The 24,958-nt window shown below is 42.3% G+C and overlaps 1 protein-coding gene across 7 annotated transcripts in view; it reads right to left on the bottom strand.

The window, feature by feature from the left end:
* Positions 1-24,958, bottom strand: part of atrx (ATRX chromatin remodeler) — a 207,289-nt gene that overhangs the window by 36,383 nt on the left and 145,948 nt on the right. For all 7 annotated transcript variants that reach the window (XM_086000336.1, XM_086000329.1, XM_086000312.1 and 4 more), the window contains 3 exons: positions 14,113-14,221; positions 11,968-12,145; positions 9,004-9,198 (listed from right to left, as the gene is read on the bottom strand). In XM_086000336.1, coding sequence (XP_085856462.1) covers positions 9,004-9,198; positions 11,968-12,145; positions 14,113-14,221 — 482 coding nt within the window. The remainder of the gene's footprint in view (positions 1-9,003; positions 9,199-11,967; positions 12,146-14,112; positions 14,222-24,958) is intronic.

Here is a 24,958-nt window from a genome sequence, read left to right as displayed (position 1 = left end):
GTACGCAGTACTCTAGCTGTGGCCTAACTAACTTATAAACTTCCTTGAAGAGCACAATGTCTTGAGTAAAAGCCAAATTGGATTCCTGCCAAACTATAGAACATCCGATCATATCTTCACCCTACAGACCCTAATTGACAAACACGTTCACCATAACAAAAGCAAAATCTACGCATGCTTTGTAGATTTCCAGAAGGCTTTCGACTCCATCTGGCATGACGGTTTATTCCTGAAACTTATCGAAAGCGGGGTAGGAGGTAAAACATATGATGCAATTAAATCAATGTATACAAACAATAAATGTGCAGTTAAAATTGGAGACAAACAAACAAAATACTTCCCACAGGGGCGGGGGGTGACGCAGGGCTCGCCAATCTCACCGACACTCTTTAATATTTACATTAATGGATTGGCAAAACTACTTGAACAATCTACAGCACCCGGCCTCACCCTATATGAATCCAAGGTTAAATTCCTCCTCTATGCCGACGACCTGGTTCTGCTGTCACCAACTAAGGAGGGTCTACAGCAGAACCTGGACCTGCTGGAGTCGTACTGCCAGACTTGGGCCCTGACAATAAATCCCCAAAAAACCAAAGTCCTTGTGTTCCAGCAAAGATCCAAACAACATGGACCCACAATAAATTTCACAGTAGGAACAACCAAAATTGAACAAACCACTCACTACACATACTTGGGCTTAAAAATCAGTTCTACGGGAAACTTCAAACTGGCTGTGAATGAACTGAAAGAGAAAGCAAGAAGGGCTTTCTATGCCATCAAAAAATCAATCCAAATAGAAATCCCAATTAGCATTTGGCTCAAAATTTTCAAATCAGTAATTGAACCAATTGCACTCTATGGCAGTGAGGTCTGGGGACCACTAACACAACAAGATTTTGCAAAATGGGACAAACACCCAATTGAGATCCTACATGCGGAATTCTGTAAAAGTATCCTCCAGACTCAAAGGAAAACAGTAAACAACGCATGCAGGGCGGAACTAGGCCAATACCCATTAATAATCACTATCCAAAAAAGAGCCACCAAATTTTGGAATCACCTACAAATGAGCAACCCCCAATGCTATCACTACGACGCCCTGAAATGCCAAGAGCTGACCATAAAGAAGAATACCCTCAGTCAACTAGTCCTGGGACTCAATAAAGTAACTAATAACAATACTAACAATAACCAGCCCCAGGACAGTGACAGGGTAACACAAAGAATTCGACCCAACACAATCGTCGCTAAGCAAAAGGAAAAATATCTGTCATATTGGGCAGAAACAACAAAAACCCAAAGCAAACTCAATTGCTACTTGGCCCTAAACAGACAATACAACATAGCTGATTACCTGACCATGGTAAAGGATAACAAACTGAGAAGAACCTTGACAAGGTACAGACTTAGCGAACATAGCCTAGCGATCGAAAAAGGCAGACACAGGCAGACCAGGCTGCCAAGAGAAGACAGGATATGCTCTCACTGCAGTCAGGGAGTAGTTGAGACAGAGATGCACTTCCTCACAGCCTGTGGAAAATATCAGGGCATCAGAGAGAATTTCTATCAAAAATTCTCACAAATATGCCCTGAATTCAGAAATCTGACTGACAACCAAAAACTCCCATTCCTACTGGGGGAGGAGAGAAGCTGTGTAACACTGGCGGCACACTATGTTACAGCTTGCCATGAACAGAGGGACAACCAGTAAACTAAGACAAGAGTATATATAAACAAGGCGAAAATATATTTATAAACTCAGGGATATACCTGTTTATATACACTGTATGAATGGAACCGCGTTTATGTGTTCAACCATAAATGTATTTTGATGCTTTGGCAACATAAGATGTACCTTATCATGCCAATAAAGCGATTTGTATTGTATTGTTTTATACAGTTCAAGCATAACCACCCTGTTCTTATATTCTATGCCTCAGCTAATAAAGGAAAATATCCCATATGCCTTCTTAACCACCTTATCTACCTGTCCTGCAGAAGCCTTGCTAAAATCCATGTAGTCTACATCAAACACACTACCCTCATCAACCCTCCTTGTTACCTCCTGAAAAAATTCAATCAAGTTAGTCAGGCATGACCTTCCCATAACAAATCCATGCTGACCGTTCTTGATTAATCCATAACTTTCTAAATGAGAATTTTTTCCAATAATTTGCCCACCACTGAGGTTAGGTTGACAGGCCTGTAATTATTTGGTCTATCCTTTTTTTTTTTTAAAAACGGTACAATGTTAGCAGTTCTCCAGCAACACACCTGTAGCCAGAAAGGATTGGAAAATGATGGTCAGAGCCTCCGCTATTTTCTCCCTTGCTTCTCTTAACAGCCTGGGATACATTTCATCCGGGCCTGGCGATTTATCTACTTTCAAAGATGCTAATTCCCATAATACTTCCTTTCTCACTATGTTTATCTCATCTAATATTTCACACCCCTCCTCAACTTTAATGTCTGCATCGTCCCTCGCGTCTGTGAAGACACATGCAAAGTATTCATTAAGAACCATACCCAAGTCTTCCGCCTCCATACACAGGTTACCTTTTTGGTCTCGAATAGGCCCTACTCTTAGTTATCCCCTTGCTCTATGTATTTATAAAATATCTTTGGGTTTTCATTGATGGGACTTCCCAATATTTTTTCATGCCCTCTTTTTTGCATTCCTAATTTCTTTTTTAATTTCACCCCTGCATTTTCTATACTCCTCTAGGCTTGCTGCAGTATTTAGCTCTCGGTATCTGACATTAGCTTCCCTTTTATGCCTCAGCTTGCTCTGTATGCCCCAGGGGGCTGTAGATTTGGGAGACCTACCCTTTTTCTTTGTGGGAACATATTTGTTCTGAACCCTCACTATTCTCTTTGAATGCCTCCCACTGCTCCGACACTGATTTACCTTCAGGTAGCTGTTTCCAGTCCACTTTTGCTAAATCACATCTCAGCTTAGTAAAATTGGCCTTTTCCCCAATTGAGAATTTTTACTTCTGGTCTATCTTTGTCCTTTTCCATAACTATGCTAAATCTAACTGAATTATGACCACCAAAATGGTCTCCCACCAATACCCCTTCCACCTGCCAAGCTTCATTCCCGAAAACTAAGTCCAGATCCGCCCCCTCTCTTGTTTGACTTGCTACGTACTGGCTAAAAGGTTCTCCTGAATGCATTTTAAGAATTCTGTGCCCTCTATCTTTTACACTGTTTCTATCCCACTTATTAGGGCAGTTGAAATCCCCCACTATTAACTGCCCTATTGTCTTAGCACTTCACAAAAGTGTGCCTACACATTTGCTCTTCTATCTCCCTCTGACTATTTGAGGGTCTATAGTACACTCCCAGCAGTATGAATGCCCCTTTTTTGTTCAGTTCAACCCATATGGCCTCATTTAATGATCCTTCTAACATATACCATCCCTCCTCACAGCTGTTTCTTTAATATTGAGATTTCCCCCCCTCCCTCCGTTTTTTTAAAAATCCCCCTCTCTATCTCATCTGAAAACCCTGTAACCAGGAATGTTGAGCTGCCATTCCTGCCCTTCTTTCAGCCATGTTTCGGTAATAGCTACGATATCATACTTCCACATGTCTATCTGTGCCCTCAACTCACCTGCCTTATTTAGAGACTCTATGCATTTCAGTATATTTTCCATTAATCACTGCCAAACCCCTTTGTTGTTTATTTTCTAGCCTTCCAAACTCACTTACTAATTTACTGCTTTCCATTTAAGAACATATAAATAGGAGCAGGCCATTCGGCCCCTTGAGCCTGCTCCGCCATTTAATGAGATCATGGCTGATCCGATTTTGGCCTCAACTATACTTTCCTGCCCACTCCCCATAACCCTCGACTCCCCTGTTGCTCAAAAATCTGTCTATCTCAGCCTTGAATATATTCAATGACTCAGCTTCCACAGCTCTCTGGGGTAAAGAATTCCAAAGATTCACAACCCTCAGAAAAAATTCCTCCTCATCTCCATTTTAAATGGGCGACCCTTTATTCTGAGGCGATGCCCCCTCGTTCTAGATTCCCCCACGAGGGGAAATATCCTCTCAGCATCTACCCTGGCCAACCCCCTCACAATCTTATGTTTCAATAAGATCACCTCTCATTCTTCTAAACTCCAATGAGTATAGGCCCAACCTGCTCAACCTTTCCTCATAAGACAACCCTTCCATCCCAGGAATCAACCTAGTGAACCTTCTCTGAACTGCCTCCAATGCAAGTATATCCCTCCTTAAATAAGGGGACCAAAACTGTACGCAGTACTCCAGGTGTGGTCTCATCAGCGCCCTGTACAGTTGTAGCAAGACTTCCCCACTTTTATACTCTATCCCCCTCGAAATAAAGGCCAACATTCCATTTGCCTTCCTAATTACTTGCTGCACCTGCATGTTACCTTTTTGTGTTTCATGTACGAGAACACCCAAATCCCTCTGTACCGCCGCATTCTATAGTCTTTCTCCATTTAAATAATTTTTTTCTATTCTTCCTACCAAAGTGGATAACTTCACATTTTCCCACATTATACTCCATCTGCCAAATTCATGCCTACTCACTTAACCTATCTATATCCCTTTGCAGACTATGTCCTCCTCACAACTTGCTTTCCCACCTACCTTTGTATCGTCTGCAAATTTGGCTACAATACACTCGCTTCTTTCATCCAAGTCATTGATATAGATTGAAAATGGTTGAGGCCCCAGCACTGATCCCTGTGGCACCCTACTAGTTACAGATTGCCATCCTGAAAATGACCCATTTATCCCGACTCTGTTTTCTGTTAGTTAGCCAATCCTCTATCCAATCTAATATATTACCCCCAAAGTCATGAGCTCTTATCTTATGCAGTAACCTTTTATGTGGCACCTTGTCGAATGCTTTCTGGAAATCCAAATACACATCATCTACTGGTTCCCCTTTATCCACCCTGCTCGTTACCTCCTCAAAAGAACTCTAATAGGTTTGTCAAACACGATTTCCCTTTCGTAAAACCATGTTGACTGTTTGATTGTATTATGATTTTCTAAATGCCCTGCTACTACTTCCTTAATAATGGATTCGAGCATTTTGCCAATGACAGATGTTAGGCTAAACTGGCCTATAGTTTCCTGCTTTCTGTCTCCCTCCTTTTTTGAATAAAGGCATTTGCGGTTTTCCAATCCGCAGGGGCTCTTCCAGAGTCAAGGGAATTTTGGAAGATTACAACCAATGCATCCACTATCTCTGTAGCCACTTCTTTTAAGACCCTAGGATGCAGGCCATCAGGTCCAGGGGACCCGTTAGCTTTTAGATCCATAAGTTTGCCTAGCACTTTTTCTCTAGTGAAAGTTCCTCCCTCCCCTTTGCCCCTTGATTTTCTACTATTACTGGGATGTATTTAGTGTCCTCTACTGTGAAGACATATACAAAATATTTGTTCAAATCCTCTGCCATTTCCTTGTTTCCCATTATTATTTCCCCAGTCTCGTCCTCTAAGGGACCAACGTTTATTTTAGCTACTCTCTTCCTTTTTATATATTTGTTGAAGTTCTTACTGTCAGTTTTTATATTTCCTGCTAGTTTACTCTCAAGCGCTATTTTCTCCCTCTTATTTTTTTAGTCATCCTTTGCTGGTTTCTAAAATTTTCCCAATCTTCTGGCCTACCACTAATCTTTGCAACATTGTATGCCCTTTCTTTCAATTTGATACCATCTTTAACTTCCTTGGCTAGCCAAGGTTGGTTCATCCTTCTCTTCGAGTCACTTTTTCTCACTGAAATATATTTGTTGAGAGTCATGAAATATCTCTCTAAACATCTGCCACTGCTTTTCTACCGTCTTACCTTCTAATCTATTTTCCCAGTCCACTTTAGCCAACTCTCTCCTCATACTTTTGTAATTGCTTTTATTTAAGTTTAATACTCTAGTTTCAAACCCAAGTTTCTCGCCTTCAAACTGAATGTGGAATTCTATCATGTTATGATTACTCTTCCTTAGAGGATCCTTTACTATAAGATCATTAATTAATCCTGTTTCATTACATACTGCCAGATCTAAAATAGCCTGTTTCCTGGTCGGTTCCACAACGTCCCAAATACACTCTGAACTCATCCTCAAGGCTGCTTTTGCCAATTTGATTTGTCCAATCTATATGAAGATTAAAATTGCCCACGATTATTGCAATACCTTTCTTACAAACCCCCATTATTTCTTGATTTATACTCTGTCCTATAGTGTAGCTACTGTTAGGGTGCCTACCAGCCCCTTCTTTCCTTTACCATTTCCTACCTCCACCCAAATTGATTCTACATCTGGAACTTCCGAGCCAAGATCATTTCTCACTATTGTACAGATCTCACCCTTTATTAACAAAGCAACCCCACCTTGTTTGGAGTATGTGGCTACTGGCGATCCCCATTAACAAAAAACGAAGTTAAAGAACCACCTCCTGGGTGCTTAGGAAGACCTCTCTCTTTCTCCTTCCCCTCCGCTCCCGCTCTCTCCCCCCGCTCGCTCTCTCCTTCCCCCCTCTCCCCTCCCCCCTTGCCCTCTCCCCCCCGCTCTCCCCTTCCCCGCTCTCCCCTTCCCCCCCTCCCCCGCTCTCCCCTCCCCCGCTCTCCCCTTACCCCCCTCCCCCGCTCTCCCCTTACCCCCCTCCCCCCTTACCCCCCTCCCCCCTCTCCCCTTACCCCCCTCCCTCGCTCTCTCCTTACCCCCCCTCCCTCGCTCTCTCCTTACCCCCCTCCCTCGCTCTCTCCTTACGCCCCTCCCTCGCTCTCTCCTTCCCCCTCCCTCCCTCGCTCTCTCCTTCCCCCTCCCTCGCTCGCTCTCTCCTTCCCCCTCCCTCGCTCGCTCTCTCCTTCCCCCTCCCTCGCTCGCTCTCTCCTTCCCCCTCCCTCGCTCGCTCTCTCCTTCCCCCTCTCTCCTTCCCACACAGACAAACTCATTTATATATATAAAAATATTTGTTCTTTTTTCGTAACATGCCCTCAAAAAACCCTCGGCACCGCCGGGCGCTCCAGCTAGTTTATTTCTATTTGTGCTGTCAATTCATCTCTTTTGTTACGAATGCTGCGTGCATTCAGATAAAGTGCTTTTAATTTTGTCTCATCATTTTCCCCTACCCTGACATTTGCTGGTGCACTTATGTTTGTACACCCTGTCCCTTCCTGTCACACTCTGGTTTTCATTGCCCATATCGCTACCCTGCACCATTGCCCTGTCCTATCTCTAACTTTGCAGCTTTCTTACACCTTTGGTATATTGAAGCACTCTGTTAAATTAAATTCCTAAATAAAGTTAGAGTACTACATTTTCCAAAAGTCTTTGTTTAATCTGTCTGAAACAGTAATTTCAGGTAAACAAAAGATCAGCTTTATCGGAAAGCACATGCAGACTATTGTTCAATTGCTTTGCTGAGAATGTGCTCATTTTTTCACACCTGCCTGTTTAAGGTCACAGGACTGGGTGATTCAAAACATGCCGGTTTAATTTATTGACTATTCCATTCTATCACTTTTTTTTTTTTAATTTTGGTTTTTATTTATTTGGAGAAATCTGGTCTTTTAATAAACACGCAACTTCACACAGAAATCGTGGCAACTAATTGCAGCTGTCTAAAACCCCCGAATTGTTTTACAGCGACTCTTGGCATGCTAAGAGTCAATATAAAACAATATGCAGAAGATTATGAATACAATTTGTCACGCTTCTTGTCCAAATTAACAGATCAGGAGCTTGGCTCAGAACTCAAACATAGCTGGAAACCTACACAGACATTATAGAAACATTTTCAATACCAATGACATCAAAGAACCAAGTACCAAATTATAAAGTTAGATTTTTAATTCTAGATCTAAATCGCCGTACAAGACGGCTGGAGTTAGGAGAAGCACAACGGCAGCCCTCAGGATCAATTTAAATTTTTTACATTTAAATTGAATCTGCAGTTATTAGGCTGCCAAATCATTCTGCTAAAATGAAAATAGGAAAGCATTAGTATGGAAACTACATTCTGCCACTCACTCACAAAATATTGTACCATATACTGTGTACAACATTTTGCATAGTGTACAGCCCTCTAATGGCAGTTAATGGTAACACAACCAAAATAGTGTGAACAAGATGCCAGTTACCCCACAAAACAGTGGATCACCTTTTCAGCCCTAGTACCACCACCAAACTATCTCGAACCGTCAGCTATGAAATACTGCTATTGGCACATCTCCCAAAAGAAAGTTTCTGCAAATCTTAAATCACTCTCATTCTCCTCCACTTCTCACCCAGCCTCATTTTTCTTTTGCACATCTAACCACCACCTCTATCTCTTTCCAGTTTCTCACTTTAACACATCCACTTCTGTTTCTATCTCCCCACCCTCTTCTAAATTCACCCTCTCATTCTTATTCCACGAGCATTTCTCTTCAGCTTTAACGTTTTTCTCTTTTTCATTCCCATTTACTTCTGTGCCCATCTTCCTCACGTCAGGGGGTCTCTCCCTTCTTCCCCACTTCAGTGCGTCTCTTCATGTTTCTCCACCACTTTGGTTTCCACTCTCCATTTACCCCTCCCTCCCTCTGCAATTCTGTCTCCATATCTCTATTCCATGCCCATCTCGCTCTTGCTTTCTTCACTTTCATCTCTCCAACATTTCAGTCTTCCCCTTCTGCCCTTCCACTACTCACTCCTCTACTGTCCCTTCTCCCCCTCCAGTACGTCTCCTATGTCTATTTTGCCAGCCCCCTCCCCTCTTCCTCCAGCCCCCTCCCCTCTTCCTCCAACTTTTCACCGAAATGGAAAATGCTCATTTCCTGGAATTGTACAGTAACTTGTCCTACAAATTAATGAATTTGAGTGGGGAAAAGAATAGATTATCAACACTAGTTACATTGTCATAGCCAGATTATGAAAGTGGCAGTGAAATTCCTGATCAAAGTGCTCCCATTTGAAAGTGCAATTTATCTATGAGAAATATTTACTGACAAACACTGAGGTTATGCAAGAGGTAAACCTTTGGCAGCATAGGAGTATCTCTCTTTTTCTTCTTTTCAGAGTTTGGATCATCCAGCTGATCTGGCTCAAAAGTGTAGAGTTCAGTTAATTCATTCATCGTGAAGTGACGTTCAATCTGTTGCTGGTCAACTACACGGTACGACAGTGACTGTTTCGTTACTTGTCGATCATAAATCTTTTCCTCCATGGTTCCCTGTATTTAAAGACAATGAATGTTAGAATTTATGCTTCTCCAGATACTCTCTCCTCTTTCCCCCGCCCCCCAATGACCAACCCAACAGCTAAACAGAAAAGTTGGTCAGCTGAGCTCCTTTGAATGGGTTTCTCTGCAGATCTTTCAAGGATAGACAAACGTTTCTTGGAACAGTAGCTGTTGCCCGATCTCTACTGGTTACAGCCTCTCTGAATTACATTGGTATTCCTACCTATGGAGTCATGTCTTGCCTCTGTCTGTTGCAGCTAGTTCCAAATTGTAGCTAGCTGGCAGATCAGAAGTGTCCAAACCTTATACCCTTAAAACCCTTTGAAATACAGTCTCACCTTGTGCAGTAAATCTGAGAGACAGAGGTACTTTAGTCAAGGGATCAATAGCACGTTTCATAATACATAAACTTGCCCCATGATGCCCAAAAGTTGAATTAATTAAATACAACAGAGCAAGATGTTTGTCAAGGAGTAAATCAATTTAAAAAAAAATTACTGCATTACCACAAATATTTCAGGAAATTAATTTTCCACAAACGTGCCGACAACCTCAGGATACACAAAATATTCTTTGCATTATTTCCTCAATGTACAGCAACTATACAAGAACTGCAGTGAAAATGAAGAATCTCACCATCACAATATCTTTTACAAATCAAAGAATTATCAACCAAGAGCTTTCTGTCCATGTTGGTCGATTTGAGTACTTTAAATAACTAATACTGAAGGCATTATGGAGGGAGAACCTGATAGCATAAGGAAATTGTGTTTAAATTTACTTGATGTTAAAGGAGCTTAGTTAAAAGCGGCCTGCATTTGCATCAATTCAGCTCCTACATACTGTATGTTTCAGTACTCTGCTCGGTATCATTTGCAAATAATTTAAAGAAAAACACCCAGAAGTCAACAGAAAAAGTAAATTCCTTGCAACTATCTGAACTTGAAGTGGTGCATCTTTAGCAAACTGAACTGAAATATTCTGAATATTCTCTACATTTAAAATTCATTAAATCTTTTTGCAAATATCAAACAATATTTTAAACAGAGTTTTCAAGGAGTTAAATGCTTGCATGTATAATGCAATCTTGGATGCGGTTTTCACACACAGACTTTCGTGAAAGTAGATCCTAACTAGTTATATGGTACCATCTAATAGGTCACGAGAGAATAACATTGACGAGTATGGGTAGCATTTATAGGCAAACACAAAAATACATCCATCAAAGGAAATATTCAAGCACTAGAGGTAATACTAAGAGCAGCCTTGTCAATGACTCCTAGCATCAAAGGTCTGAGTTGCAGGAAAAGACGGGAGAAATTTGGGCTTTTCAGAGTTGAAAGAAGGCACCCAAGAGGTGATCTTATGGAGGTACATAAAATAATTCATGGCATGAAAATGTAAATTCAGAATATTACATTAATTTAAATGGGAGACTAGGGCAGGGGGACACAGGTTCAAACTAGTAACCATAAATTTAAGACTAATGTTAGGAAACAATTCTTCCCAGTGCAATCAATGCGTGGATTAGATAGCAGGAAGAGCAGGGGAAGTGGAAAATCAATTATTTTTTTTTAATGGGGAGAATGTGGTACTTTTGGCTTTCTCTGAATAGCTGAATTGAAATGGGCCTAATGACCTTCCTTATCTGCAATTATCTTGTGATCATAAGTCATCTCTTAACTACGTATAGTCTGACCTTTTGTTGCTGGGAGGAGGGAAAAGACAAAAGAAATTTATCAAGCAATCTACTGACTGCGCCAGTTAAAACTGCATGACGAAGGAGGAAGTAGCAGACTTGACAAATTCTTGCATTTAAATACAATCTAAATTCATAGCTTTTCAATAGCCAAGAACAATTACAAACATAAAGACTCCCAGGTAGTATTCTTCATTCTTCAATTTAAATTACTTCAAATGTAGCACAAAAACTCACCTCTACTATCTTCATAAGGAAAAATAATCTAAAGCGGAGGCTAATACAATTCTACCAAAGTTAAACTGTTACTAGCCAAATCCAAGTGTGAAATTATGAGGCTTGTTGTCCCTGCTTTACCCATGTTTTCTATTACATGGTTGAAGCTACCTTTCTAAATTGGCTTCTGGAAAGTTAAGGGGGAAACCTCAAGGCATATACAAAATGTAATGGTATGTATATATAAACCCAGAATATTCAGAGAAAGTCAGGGTAGTAGAACTAGAGGAAAAATTTAAGTGAGTGAAAAGTGAATTTAGAACATTAAGTGGTGTTCTTTTTAACTCGGAGTGCTAAAAGCTTGGAATATTCTGCTAGATAAGGCCACATAGGCAAGGACATTGTGTTCTAACTGAAAACACAACTGTATCCACAGGTTTTGTGAAAAGGAAAACCAGATGGCAAGACCAAAAATTTAATTCCCATTAAAACAAAATGAATTTTAAAAAGTTGTAAGTACATCAAGAAAGGAATGGTAATCAAATATTTTCATACCAATACAATTGGGAGGGCCTGTCCACACAAAAAGCATCAAGAATAGTTTTTGTTTTGGACAATAGAAAGCTTCACAGTAACCTAAAATATTAAATTAAAAGGCAGGAGAGAGAACCCCTTAGTCCCACGATTTTTTAAACAAATATAAGAAGCCACTCAACACTATTATTTTCCCCTAGAATTTGCATGCAATAATGAGCCAACTCAAGTTGGTTTTTTTTAAGGAAAAAAAACCACACATACACATGTACCTATATCTCTGGATATAAAAAGAGGTGCCTCATTTTTACCTGAGCCAAGAACCTGTAGACAAAGACTGGCTTTATCTGCCCAAAACGGTAAACACGAAAGATGCTCTGGACATCATAGGAAGGATTCCAGGAAGCATCAAAAATGATGACACGGTTGGCAGCTACTAGATTAATCCCCAGAGATCCAGCTCTGGTGGAAATGATGAATAGACGCCCCCTGTAAGAAATCATTGCAGAGAGAGTCAAATTTAAGAATCACATCAAATTTAGGACAGTAACAAAACCAAAAATACAGCAAACTTTTAGTGCTGCTTTCATCAGGGCACTATGGTCACACTGGCTCCACGTTGCTCCCCATACATATTATGGTACAGTTTTTAAAAAGTGAAAAGACCAGAGAGGAGGAGAGAAGGAAATAATTACAGCCCTAATTCAATTTGGTTACCCTGCAGCTAAGTACATGGGAATTATTGGAGTTAAATTCCATGCAATTTATCATTTAAAAAGCACACTTAACATGCAAACATAAATGCAATATACAGTAAACTCTTACCCGGCACCAGCGTGGTGCCGGTTGATCAAAAAGTCGGGATTACAGAGGTATACTTACTAAAGTACAAGAGCCCCGTACACGGCCACAGATCCAGGCATCCCTGTTGCATGGCAACAGGTGCAGGAACCCCGGTCACAGATCCAGGAACCCCGGTTACACGGCCACTAATATGAAGTAAAACTTACCTGAACCTACACCTGAATTTTGCCAGTTAAGAGAGATTTCTGGTTATTTAGGTGCCAGTAAAGAGAGTTTCCTGTACAATAATGACAGAAAATGCTGGAAATACTCAGGTCAGGCAGCATCCGTGGAGAGAGAAATAAAGTTAACATTTCAGGTCGATGATCTTTCGTCAAAACCGGAAACGTTAACTCTGGTTCTCTCTCCACAGATGCTGCCTGAACTGCGGAGTACTTCCAGCATTTTGTTTTTATTTCAGATTGCCAGCATCCGCTGCATTTTGCTTTTGCAATATACATCCATCTTCACAGTTCTAACTTGTACTGATGGTTTGCATACTACATTTTTCTTTAATTCTAGGAGGAATCCACTCCTCCCCATGCAACATTAATAAAATCAAATACTCCCTATTTGATGCACACATTTTATAATCATTGACCTGCATTATGTTTAGACATGTTCTTGGGATATCAATTTGAACAAATGTAATTCAGAATTCTTTACACCGAGATTTTCCTGGGCTTTTCTGTGGTAATATCGTTGTTAAATACTCCATTAAAAGTTAGGCCTTGTTGGATTAGGTGTAACTGGGATTTTATCAGCGTATTGACTGCTAAGCAAACGTTATGGCCCTGAAAAAACAATTTTTATATTTGTGGAGTGTCAAATTTATTTATTTTAATAAAAAGTACAATTTTTAAGAAACTTGAAACTTTCTTTTAAAGTTTGTACATATTATTTCAGGTCTACCTTTTCCCCATGCGAGAGCCCCAATCTTTGTTTTGCTCTCTTAACATTTTTAAAAAAATAATAAAAAAGGAGCTTATTCACTTCCTGGTTCCCGGTCTGTGAAAATTCTGCATTGTGATTGGCTGCTTAGACAGCTTGTTGACATCATAGCAGCTCGTGTTAGGGATTCCCCATTAACTTACACTGGATCTCAACTGAACGTCGGAAAAGCCAAACTTCTCAGAGATGGCGAGATCTTTGTGGGAAGCTTACACAAGGGCCAGCGGCGAACACCTTTGCATCCCCGCTGACCGCAAATTACAGGCCATTATAAACTAATGCAGTGCAAATAAAATCTAGGATAATCAAACTGTTTATCCAAACAATATCTGGACAAACTCAACATCCCAGCAAGTATGTTGTCTAACTATTGTTTTCCGCAACATATTTGAATTAATAAACCAGTTATCGGAATTAAATTTAAAGTGTGCATTTCCCAAACTGTTCAACAAATAGTGCTCAAGTGTAACACTACCCAGTATGTCAATATTACCTCTACACATCATGATACAAATTTGAAATTATCTTTGAAAAAACAAGAACTAAGTTAATTTTCACTTTTTTCCCATTTCACATTAAACTTTGGACATTTGTGAAAGTGTACTAGAGTTTCGCAGATTTTTAACGCCAAGTTTCACATTCATTTTAGTGGATAACATTACCTGACATTACTCTGATCATTGAACTCTTCTGCCCATTTTTTTCTCGTCTGTGCACTTGTAGAACCATCCATTCGATAGTAATCTATATTTCTGTACCATTTCCCAGTACCTGCAATTTGAAATATTTATTTGTAAATAGAACACCCTTTTGATGAAGACTTACATTCATAAAATAAAATGCGCCGGTTCTTCGGGAATCAAACTTATTCAGGAATTCCAATTGCGTTTTTAATCTAGCGAAAGAACAACTATTCATCTTTGTGGGATCTTAAACATCAGAGTTCACTGGTGTGCTGGGGGAGGGAGTCAAAAGGAAAAGCTAGCTGAGCAGTCAAAGGCCTAGAAATTGGGTTGGCGCAAAAGTCGGCGGAGCGCAGGATTTAGCGCGGCGATCGGAGTGATACCGATCGGCAGATATTCAGTTTCATTGCCCCCCGAGGGAGACGGGGCGAGGCTCGAGGCGCTCCGCGTCCCTCTTAGGGCGCTGAAACTGATTATCGAAGCGCAACGTGCCGCAGCGCCACATGCTGCGGCACGGCACGCTGCGGTACTGCAGTCCTTCCTCCCACTGTTAAGGGGGAAGTGCCTGCAACAGCGCGATCCCCGATTGCGAGTGCCAGCAAATGAGCCCGGCACCAAGGAGAAGTGCCGGGCTCTCGGGAAACAGTCGGCAATGCTGCGGGGGGGGGGGAGGTTAGGAGGCCGGGGACGGAGGTGCTGGCAGGCGGCCGCTGAAAAAGCAGCCGCCCCGCACCTCCACCTTAACTTGCGCCGCTGCCGGCACAGTAAGGCCCCGTGAACCGGGCGCGGGTAGCGAGCGGCGCAACTGCGGCGTTCGCTACCAAATATCGCGAACGGGGCACTGCGCACACCGATGACGTCATCGGTGGCGGCGCAGCGCAAATGCCTAACGCCACCATTAGCGCCCCTACTGAATATCGCCGCCGATGCAGCCAGTGGCGCGACAGCCACTGACTGCCTCTTTAGGTGCCAACAGCTGGCGCTACCAACCCAATTTCTAGGCCAAAGCCTCTTTCTGCCACAGTTGTTGCATTTGGAAGATCAGGATAAAGGTCATGGGCGACTGGAGGAAAAAAAAATCTTGACTAGGTTTGCACTCCCACTCAAACAAATCCATATTTATCAAAAAAGAGAAAAAATGAATCCAACCAACGTCCTGTAAAGTGATATATATGCAGGTCACTAGTTAGTCACAGAACAGAATATAGAAACTACAGCATTAGAGCTGACCATTTGATCCACTGTGCCTGTGCTACTACACTGGAACTACCTATTTGAATCCCATTTCGATATGCTTTTCCAATTTCTTTGTATGTTCTTTATAAGTATATAGGATAAGGCCTAGAGTCATACAGCACAGAAAGAGGCCCTTCGGCCCAGTGTCCACAGCGGCCATCAAGCGCCATCTATTCTAATCCCGTTTTCCAGCACTTGGTCCGTAGCCTTGTATGCTATGGCGTTTCAAGTGCTCATCTAAATGCTTCTGTAATGTTGAGGGTTCCTGCCTCTACCACCCTTTCAGGCAGTGAGTTCCAGATTCCAACCACCCTCTGGGTGAAAAAGTTCTTCCTCAAATCCCCATCAAACCTCCTGCCCCTTACCTTGAAACTATGCCCCCTGGTTATTGACCCCTCTACTAAATCGGAAAAGTTCCTTTCTATCTACGCCCCTCATAATTTTGTACACCTCAATCAGGTCCCCTCTCCACCTTCTCTGCTCTAAGGAAAACAACCCCAGCCTGTCCAGTCTCTCTTCATAGCTGAAGTGCTCCAGCCCAGGTAACATCCTGGTGAATCTCCTCTGCACCCTCTCCAATGCAATCACATCCCTCCTATAGTGTGGCGATCAGAACTGCACACAGTATTCCAGCTGTGGCCTAACCAGTGTTTTGTACAGCTCCATCATAACCTCCCTGCTCTTATATTCTATGCCTCGGCTAATGAAGGCAAGTATCCCATATGCCTTTTTAACCACCTTATCTACCTGTCCTGCTGCCTTCAGGGATCTATGTACATGCACACCAAGATCCTTCTGATCCTCTGCCCTTCCTAGGATCCTACCATTCATTATGTATTCCTCTGCCTTGTTAGTCCTCCCAAAATGCATCACCTCACACTTTTCAAGGTTAAATTCCACTTGCTACCGTTCTGCCCATCTAACCATCCCGTCTATATTGTCCTGTAGTCTGAGGCTTCCCTCCTCGCTATTTACCACTCCACCAATTTTCGTGTCATCTGCAAACTTACTGATCATACCTCCTACACTCATATCTAAATCAGTACAGGAAACTTTTTTTTAATCCGGCACCGACGTGGTGCCGGTTCATTAACAATTCCAGAAAACCGAAAGCTATAGTAAAAGATACGGAGCGGAGAGCTCCGTATAAAGCAACAAACCATGTTGCTTAGCAACAGGTTCAGAACAATGGCCACAAGCATCTCTGTAGCTTAGCAACAGCTGCAGCCACACCCTTGCACAGCAACAGATCGAAGGCAAGTAATAAAACTTACCTGAACCTACTCCTGAATTTTGCCGGTTAACCGAGATTTCCGGTTATTTAGGTGCCGGTAAATCGAAAGTTTCCTGTAATGTACACTACAAACAGCAAAGGACCCAGCACCGATCCCTGCGGTACACCACTGGACACAGGCTTCCAGTCACAAAAACAACCTTCAACCATCACCCTCTGCCTCCTGCCACTAAGCCAATTTTGGATCCAATATGCCAAATTGCTCTGGATCCCATGGGCTCTTAACTTCTTGACCAGTCTCCCATGTGGGACTGTCAAAAGCCTTATTGAAGTCCATGTAGACTACATCAACTGCAGTACCCTCATTCACACATCTAGTCACCCCCTCGAAAAATTCAATCAAATTGGTCAGGCATGATCTCCCCCTGACAAAGCCATGCTGACTATCCCTGCCTCTCCAAGTGGAGACTAATTCTGTCCCTCAGAATTTCTCTACCACTGATGTTAGGTTCACTGGCCTGTAATTCCCTGGTTTATCCCTACTACCCTTCTTGAACAATGGTACTACGTTAGCTGTTCTCCAGTCCTCTGGCACCTCCCCTGTGGGCAGAGAGATTCTGAAGATTTGTGTCAGGGCCCCTGCAATCTCCTCCCTTGCCTCACACAGCAGCCTGGGATACATCCAGTCAGGGCCTGGGGATTTATCCCACTTTTAAGCCCGCTAAAACCGCTAGTACCTCCTCCCTCTCAATACTAATTTGTTCAAGTAAATCACAATCCCCCTGCCTGATTTCTATGTCTACATCTTCCTTCTCCAGTGAACACAGATGCAAAATATTCATTTAAAACCTCACCTACATCTTCTGGTGCTACACAGATTGCCACTTTGGTCCCTAATGGGCCCTACTCTTTCCCTGGTTATCCTCTTGCCCTTAATATACTTATAAAACACCTTGGGATTTTCCTTTATTTTGCCCGCCAGTGTTTTTTCATGCCCCCTCTTCGCTCTCCTAATTTCTTTTTTAAGTACCCCATGCACTTTCTATACTCCTCTAGGGCTTCCACTGTTTTTAGTCCTTTATATCTGCCAAAAGCCTCCTTTTTTTCCCTAATACATTCTTGTATATCCCTTGGCATCCAGGGTTCCCTGGACTTGTTGGTCCCACCCTTGACCGTTACAGGAACATGTTGGTGCTGTACTCTCTCCATTTCCTTTCTGACTGACTCCCACTGCTCTGATGTGGATTTTCCTACCAATAGCTGATCCCAGTCCACTTTGGCCAGATCCTGCCTTATCATATTAAAATCGACCTTCCCCCAATTTAGAATCTTTATTTCCGGTCCATCTTTGTCCTTTTCCATGACTACCTTAAATCTTACCGAATTATGGTCACCGTCACCAAAATATTCTCCTACTGACACTTCTACCACTTGCCCAGCTACATTCCCTAGAATTCGGTCTAGTACCGCCCCCTCTCTTGTAGGACTTTCTACATGCTGGCTCAAAAAGCTCTCCTGGATGCACTTTAAGAATTCTGCACCCTCTAAGCCTTTCACACTCTGAATATCCCAGTTAATATTGGGGAAGTTGAAATCCCCTACTATTATTACCCTATTATTTCTACACTTCTGAGATTTGCTTACATATCTGTTCCTCCATCTCCCCCTGACTGTTTGGGGGCCTATAGTACACACCCAGCTAAGTACTTGCCCCCTTTTTGTTTTTAAGTTCTACCCATATGGCCTCATTAGAGGAACCTGCCAAGATATCATCCCTCCTTACAGCAATAATTGACTCCTTGATTAATACTGCAACACCCCCTCCTCTTTTACACCCCTCTATGTCTCGCCTGAAGATTTTATACCCCGGAATATTGAGCTGCCAGTCCTGCCCCTCCCTCAACCATGTCTCTGCGATAGTAACAATATCATTGTCCCATGTGTTCATCAACACCTTCAATTCATCTGCCTTACTCGCAAGACTCCTTGTATTAAAATATAAATGCCATCCAGCCTTGCCATACTCCCTTGTGCAGTTAAATATTTGTTCTGCCTTCCAGACTGACTTATTTTTTCCTCTATATTTGGCTGTGCATCACCCCCTACTACAGCTCCACTCCGTATCCCATCCCCCTGCCAAGTTAGTTTAACCCCCCCCCCAATACTAGCAAACCTCCCCGCAAGGATGTTGGTCCCGTTCCAGTTCAGGTCCTACTTGTACAGGTCCCACCTTCCCCAGAAGCAGACCCAGTGATCCAGGAAACTAAAGCCCTCCCTCCTGCACCAACTCTTTATCCACACATTCATCTGCTCTATCCTCCTATTCCTATACTCACTAGCACATGGCACTGGGAATAATCCAGAGATTACAACCTTTGAGGTCCTGCTTTTTAATCTGCTACCTAGCTGCCGAAATTCTTGTTGCAGGACCTCAGCCCTCTTTCTACCCATGTCGTTGGTACCAACGTGAACCACGACCTCTGACTGTTCACCCTCCCCCTTCAGAATGCCCTGCAGCCGTTCAGTGACATCCTTGACCCTGGCACCAGAGAGGCAACATACCATCCCGGAGTCACGTCTGCAGCCACAGAAACTTCCATCTGTTCCCCTTACGATAGAATCCCCTATCACTATTGCTCTCCCACTCTTTTTCCTCCCCTCCTGTGCAGCGGAGCCACTTGTAGTGCCATGGACTTGGCTCTTGCTGCATTCCCCTGAGAAACCATCTCCTCCAGCAGTATCCAAAACGGAAAATCTGTTGGAGGGCGATGGACCCAGGGGACTCCTGCACTACTTTCCTAGTTCTTTTACTCTGTCAGGTTCACCACTCTCTGGGTGAAGAAATTCCTCCTCATCTCGGTCCTAAATGGCTTACCCCTTATTTTTAGACTGTGACCCTTGGTTCTGGACTCCCCCGCCATCAGGAACATCCTTCCGGCATCTAGTCTGTCTAGTCCTGTTAGAGTTTTAAAAGTTTCAATGAGATCCCCTCTCATTCTTCTAAACTCCAGCGAGTACAAGCCCAATCGACCCAATCTCTCCTCATACGTCATTCCTGCCATCCCAGGTATCAGTCTGGTGAATCTTCGCTGCACTCCCTCCATGGCAAGAACATCCTTCCTCAGATAAGGCGACCAAAACTGCACACAATACTCAAGGTGTGGTCTCACCAAGGCCCTGTACAACTGCAGCAAGACATCCTTGCTCCTGTACTCGAATCCCCTCGCTACGAAGGCCAACATACCATTTGCCTTCTTAACCGCCTGCTGCACCTGCATGCTTACCTTCAGCGACTGGTGCACAAGGACACCCAGGTCTCGTTGCACTTCCCCTTCTCCCAATCTATTGCCATTCAGATAATAATCTGCCTTCCTGTTTTTGCCACCAAAGTGGATAACCTCGCATTTATCCACATTATACTGCATCTGCCATACATCTGCCCAATCACCCAACCTGTCCAAATCATACTGGAGTTCCTCGACATCCTCCTCACAGCACACACGCCCACCCAGCTTTGTGTCGTCTGCAAACTGGAGATATTACATCTAGTTCCCTCGTCTAGATCATTAATATATATTGTGAATAGCTGGGGTCCTAGCACCGATCCCTGCGGTACCCCACTAGTCACTGCCTGCCACTTAGAAAAAGACCCGTTTATTCCAACTCTGCTTCCTGTCTGCCAGCCAGTTCTTTATCCAAGTCAGTATCTTGCCCCCAATCCCATGTGCCTTAACTTTACACGCTAATCTCTTATGCGGGACCTTATCGAAAGCCTTCTGAAAGTCCAAATACATCACATCCACTGGTTCTCCCTTATCTATTCTACCAGTTACATCCTCAAAAAATTCCAGATTAGTCAAGCACGATTTACCTTTTGTAAATTTATGTTGACTTTGTCCGATCCTGTCACTGTTTTCCAACACTGTTTTAATACTGTGTGCCTTAATTTTTGTAACTCTTTCACCAAACACCTTCTGAAAATCCATAAAGATAATATTTGTTGCACTTCCTTCATTTGTACACTGATTTCCTCAAACAAAGCAATTGAATTCTTCAAGCTCTTTACAAATCTATGCTGACTGTCAATTATTAATTTATACCTTTCATCACTAAATTCCTCCTGCATTATGAATTCTAGAAGTATTCCCACAACCAAAAAGGCAAGGCTAACTGACCTATGATTTCCCAGCTTATCTCTATTTTTGAAACCTAAAGTCTAGTCAAGTTTAACTATTCCAATACGCTGCACCATTTCTAAAGTAGATCACTTGTTACACTGTTACTGAACATGCTTGATAACCTATTGCTTTCAAGACAGAAACAGATGTTATAAGAACTTGAACAAGTCTATGGATACCGAAGAGACGATGAGTGGTCATTTAGTCTACAGAGTCAATATCATATTTGGTTTCAGTCTTAAACTAAAATGTATGTTCTTTTTGTTAATGAAAGCTGTATGACCCACAATTTGTTTTCTGTTAAACTGAAGAACAATGGAATCCACCACTTTAAAATATTACAAGAAACCTGTGGAAACCATTTAGCTACAGCAGCCGTTTTTGCTGTAAATAAAGTTTTGTCCAGCAAGTCTCGCCTTCAGAATCAGATTGCTACTGCCACTATTTCAGTAAGCAACAATTTCAACAAATAAAAATCACTGTTGGGTGGAAAGATTATGATATTTAACAAGTTACTGAAAAAAATTCCAACAGGTTAACAATTTCTTCAAAGGTTAGCATAACAGGCAATGCTAAAGGCTTACATTCTTATAAGCAATTAAAGGGGCAAAAAAATGTTTATGGAGAACTTTTTATTCAAAGTACAAAGTCCATCAAAAAACATTTGGTAACACCTTTGTATTTAAAACATTTTTTTTTTACTGCAGCAGAGACCAGCCACCATGCTGCTCCTGCAACACCAATGACGGGGAGGAGTCCCATGTGTCCCAGAGAAGTTACACTGATCAAAATTGGGGGCTGGGACTTGAGACCACACTGGCAGCTCCAAGTCACTTCCAGGTCATTCTGAAGTCATGGCTTCCTGCTTTAATTCAGCTGCCAGGCCAGAGTTTTTAAATTCTGAAAATGGTGTTCAGGCATCAAGTCATTTTCCATTTGCACTCATTTTCATTATTGATATTTTCACCAAATCAATAGAGCAAAGCATCACTAAAGCGGTGAAGCTGATTCTTTATGTTGGTCTTACTTCTCAGCTGTTATTGTTGAGTAGAAAAATGAGGTCGAAGTACTGTACAGAATAAGCAGCTTCAATTGTAATTCCAATCGGTCACACCTCAGAAGTGAGTGATAAAACATTGCTCATTATCTCACTACAAGGGTTCTTGAATGATACTGGTTGCAGTCATTGAACTTTCCCACCTCCTTTTTTAAGGGCTGAAGGAAGGTGGATGGAGGTTAACAATCACATTGGGGGGACAAAAGAGAGATTTAAAAAAATAAAGCATCTAAAGCAATAATAGGTGAACACTTAAAATGTCAACACGGCTTTTTACGGCATTAAATAAGTTCTGTATCTAGTAAGTTATAACTTGAGGAAAATAGGTCTTGCAATTCTTTTACACCTCACAATCAGACTTCCATTAAAACCATAAGACTACAGTTCTAGGCAGATTCCCTAAATGGCATGGCCTTTAATCAGTGTAGTCTTAAAGTTTCATGCCCAACTTTTCAATTGATAGGGATTTAAAAGAGGAAAATACAACCTAATTTTTCCAAGTTAAAAAATCATCCTTTATTTATCTTTACATAAAAGTAAATTTTAATAGACAAAACACATTTAACCTCCTATATTACAACATTAACCCTATTTTTTTTTATTCTCCCATGTGCATGGTTTCAATTACTAGGGAACAATCTATCCCAGACAAATTGCATCCCCAAAGTAATACTTTCAGGAATCAAACTTCTAAAGTCTAATCACTATGGAACTGAAATGCAGAACAGCTGCAGTTTAATTATGTTGTGAAGCAACAATACCTAATGCCAGATGTACAAAAAACACAGCTGATTGCTGCAGGCATTGGTTAACTAACCTTTAATTCATTGGGGTTAAAGTTTATTTATTCAATATGAATGCAGAATGCATTAAGTTCCTTAGGGGTGACATCCGGAAGTAGTAATGCTAGTTGATGGATTATGGGAAACCACAAAGTTGATTATGCTGAACACAGCGTTACTCTGAAATGGAAATACTTTCATAGCATGAGAGAAACTGGATTTACCATCTAAATTTACACCTCGCACTCAAATTATTTAAATTTGCTGGGACAATTAACTTTGTATGGTAAGACTGCCTTTCAGATAGTTGATCAAAGATTACAAACCAGTTGATTTCCACTTCAAAGGACAGGCATTTGTGCATGCAAACACAGAAGACCCAAGTACTAAACATCTTGGCCTCACAGGAAGGGTGCGCACGAGCCAGATAGCAGGAGGCACACCTGACCAGGTTAGGGACGTGGATCTTAACAGCAGGGTCTCATTTAAATAAAGTTACCCGTTCTCCAGCCCGACAGTTGGACAGATTCAGTACCTGGCCGATGGGTGGGAGCAGGAATTTGGATGCAGCCAGGGTCCCGAGGGAACAGTCCCCGGTAGTCAGTGGATGGTGGGGATTGCCTCGTATCGCAGTGGAATAGGAATGCTGGGGTTTCCAGGTTTCAGGATTCCGTGAAGATCAAGGGGATGCTGTTATTCCCCAAAGGTTGAGGATACCGTTATTTCCTGAAGATCGGTCGGGGGGGGGGGGGGGGAAGGAGGAGGCCAGGTCAAAGGATTCCCCGAAGATCGGCGGCTGGGGAGGGGGGCAGGCACGGGGGGATCCAAGAAATCCTTGCGAAGCTTTTTGGGGGGGGGGGGGGGGGGGGTGGGAGGTTGAGCACTTCTGCTCCTGGACCCACAAGGAGTTCAAAGGGTAAGTTTTAAAACTTTCCATGGGCTGCGACCGTTGAATCTTAAGTAAGCTCGCGCCTGCTTTTAGCAGGAGCCTTGTCCAGGGCTTGAGTCGCCAGCATTAATATTAGTGTGGCTGGGAATGCGGCAACTTGGAGGCAGGGTTTCAATTTTTAACCCCCTTGCCTAACCCTTTCCTGTCCATCTGGGCCGGGCGGGGGCGGGGGGAGGGAGGAGATATAAAATTGAGGTTGTTAACTCAATATCTGTAAAGGTATAAAAGTAGCAAGGTCAATAGCACTTAGGGTGGGAGTACTGCTTACTGAACGGTCTCCTTTCTTGCACTAGTCTTTCTGTGATGTTAAAGAGGTTCTCATATAACTGAGTCCTACATGAAATGAATTGATTGTCAGTGTGCAGAAGCCAAAAGCACCAAACTGCCCTTAATGTGGCACTAACTGGCAATCCCAAGCAAAGTAAACACAGATGATAGGAATAATTAAAAATATATTGCGGTGGAGGATACTCTTTCGGAGATCAGGCCTGAGTAGAAGGAGCTTTACTCTGCATCTAACTAGCCTGCACTTGATAGACAGTGGGTGCCCAAAATAGAAAATGTTCTTTTCCTCAGCACCAAAATATGTAATTTAAATACAAGTTAAAAACAAGTTAAAAACAATTACAAATGGAATCTATTAAACAATCTTTAACCTCCTAGAACTTTTCCTCAACTGTAACCATAACTCTTACACTTCAGTCTCCTTACTTCTAAGCTCTTCTGACCATAACCTCTTCTCTATCGCTTGTAGAATATCCTGCAACAAAGCACTCCGAACTAATCTGGTCTCATCTGGCACTTAATTCAGCCAACTGAGACAGTGGTCTTGGTAAAATACTTTGCTACCCTTTCCTAGCCCAACTGCTGCTTTTATTTTTCAAACCTTCTATCTGTGCCAGTGAAGTAACTGATACTCTAACTGGCATGATCAATGTCGTGAGCTCACTCTTCCCCTCGGCAAATCTACATTTTGGTAGAATCATCATTCTGCAATCCTTGTGTCAAAAAAAAAAAATCTGCCTATAGCGCATCTGGATTAATTTGAAACATCTGAGCCAACGTTCGGTTTGCAGTTTCTGTAAATCCACTATTGAAAAGCGTTAACGGCTGCATTCTTGCCCAGCCACGTCTGCTTCTTTGACAAAACTCTTGCAGCGTTTGGGAATCCTCTTTTCCACCCTCCTTCTATTTTACTGCTAGTCACCAAGGGGGAAAAATTCATTAGCGACCATTTTGGGGCACCAACATTGCCTGGGCACTAAATTTAGCACCCGGCGAAATAGCGCCGGCGATCATCAAATCCAGTTTTAGCGCTCCAAGAGGAAGGTGGAACACTAATTCAAGCACTCCACTTCCTTCTTACAGCGCTAACCCTGAATATTGAAG

The sequence above is a fragment of the Somniosus microcephalus genome, chromosome 1 (assembly GCF_052327205.1).
Source record: "Somniosus microcephalus isolate GS21.2 chromosome 1, FLI_Smic_1.0, whole genome shotgun sequence".
Classification (NCBI taxonomy): Eukaryota; Metazoa; Chordata; class Chondrichthyes; order Squaliformes; family Somniosidae; genus Somniosus; species Somniosus microcephalus.
This window is presented reverse-complemented; position numbering and strand designations above follow the sequence as displayed.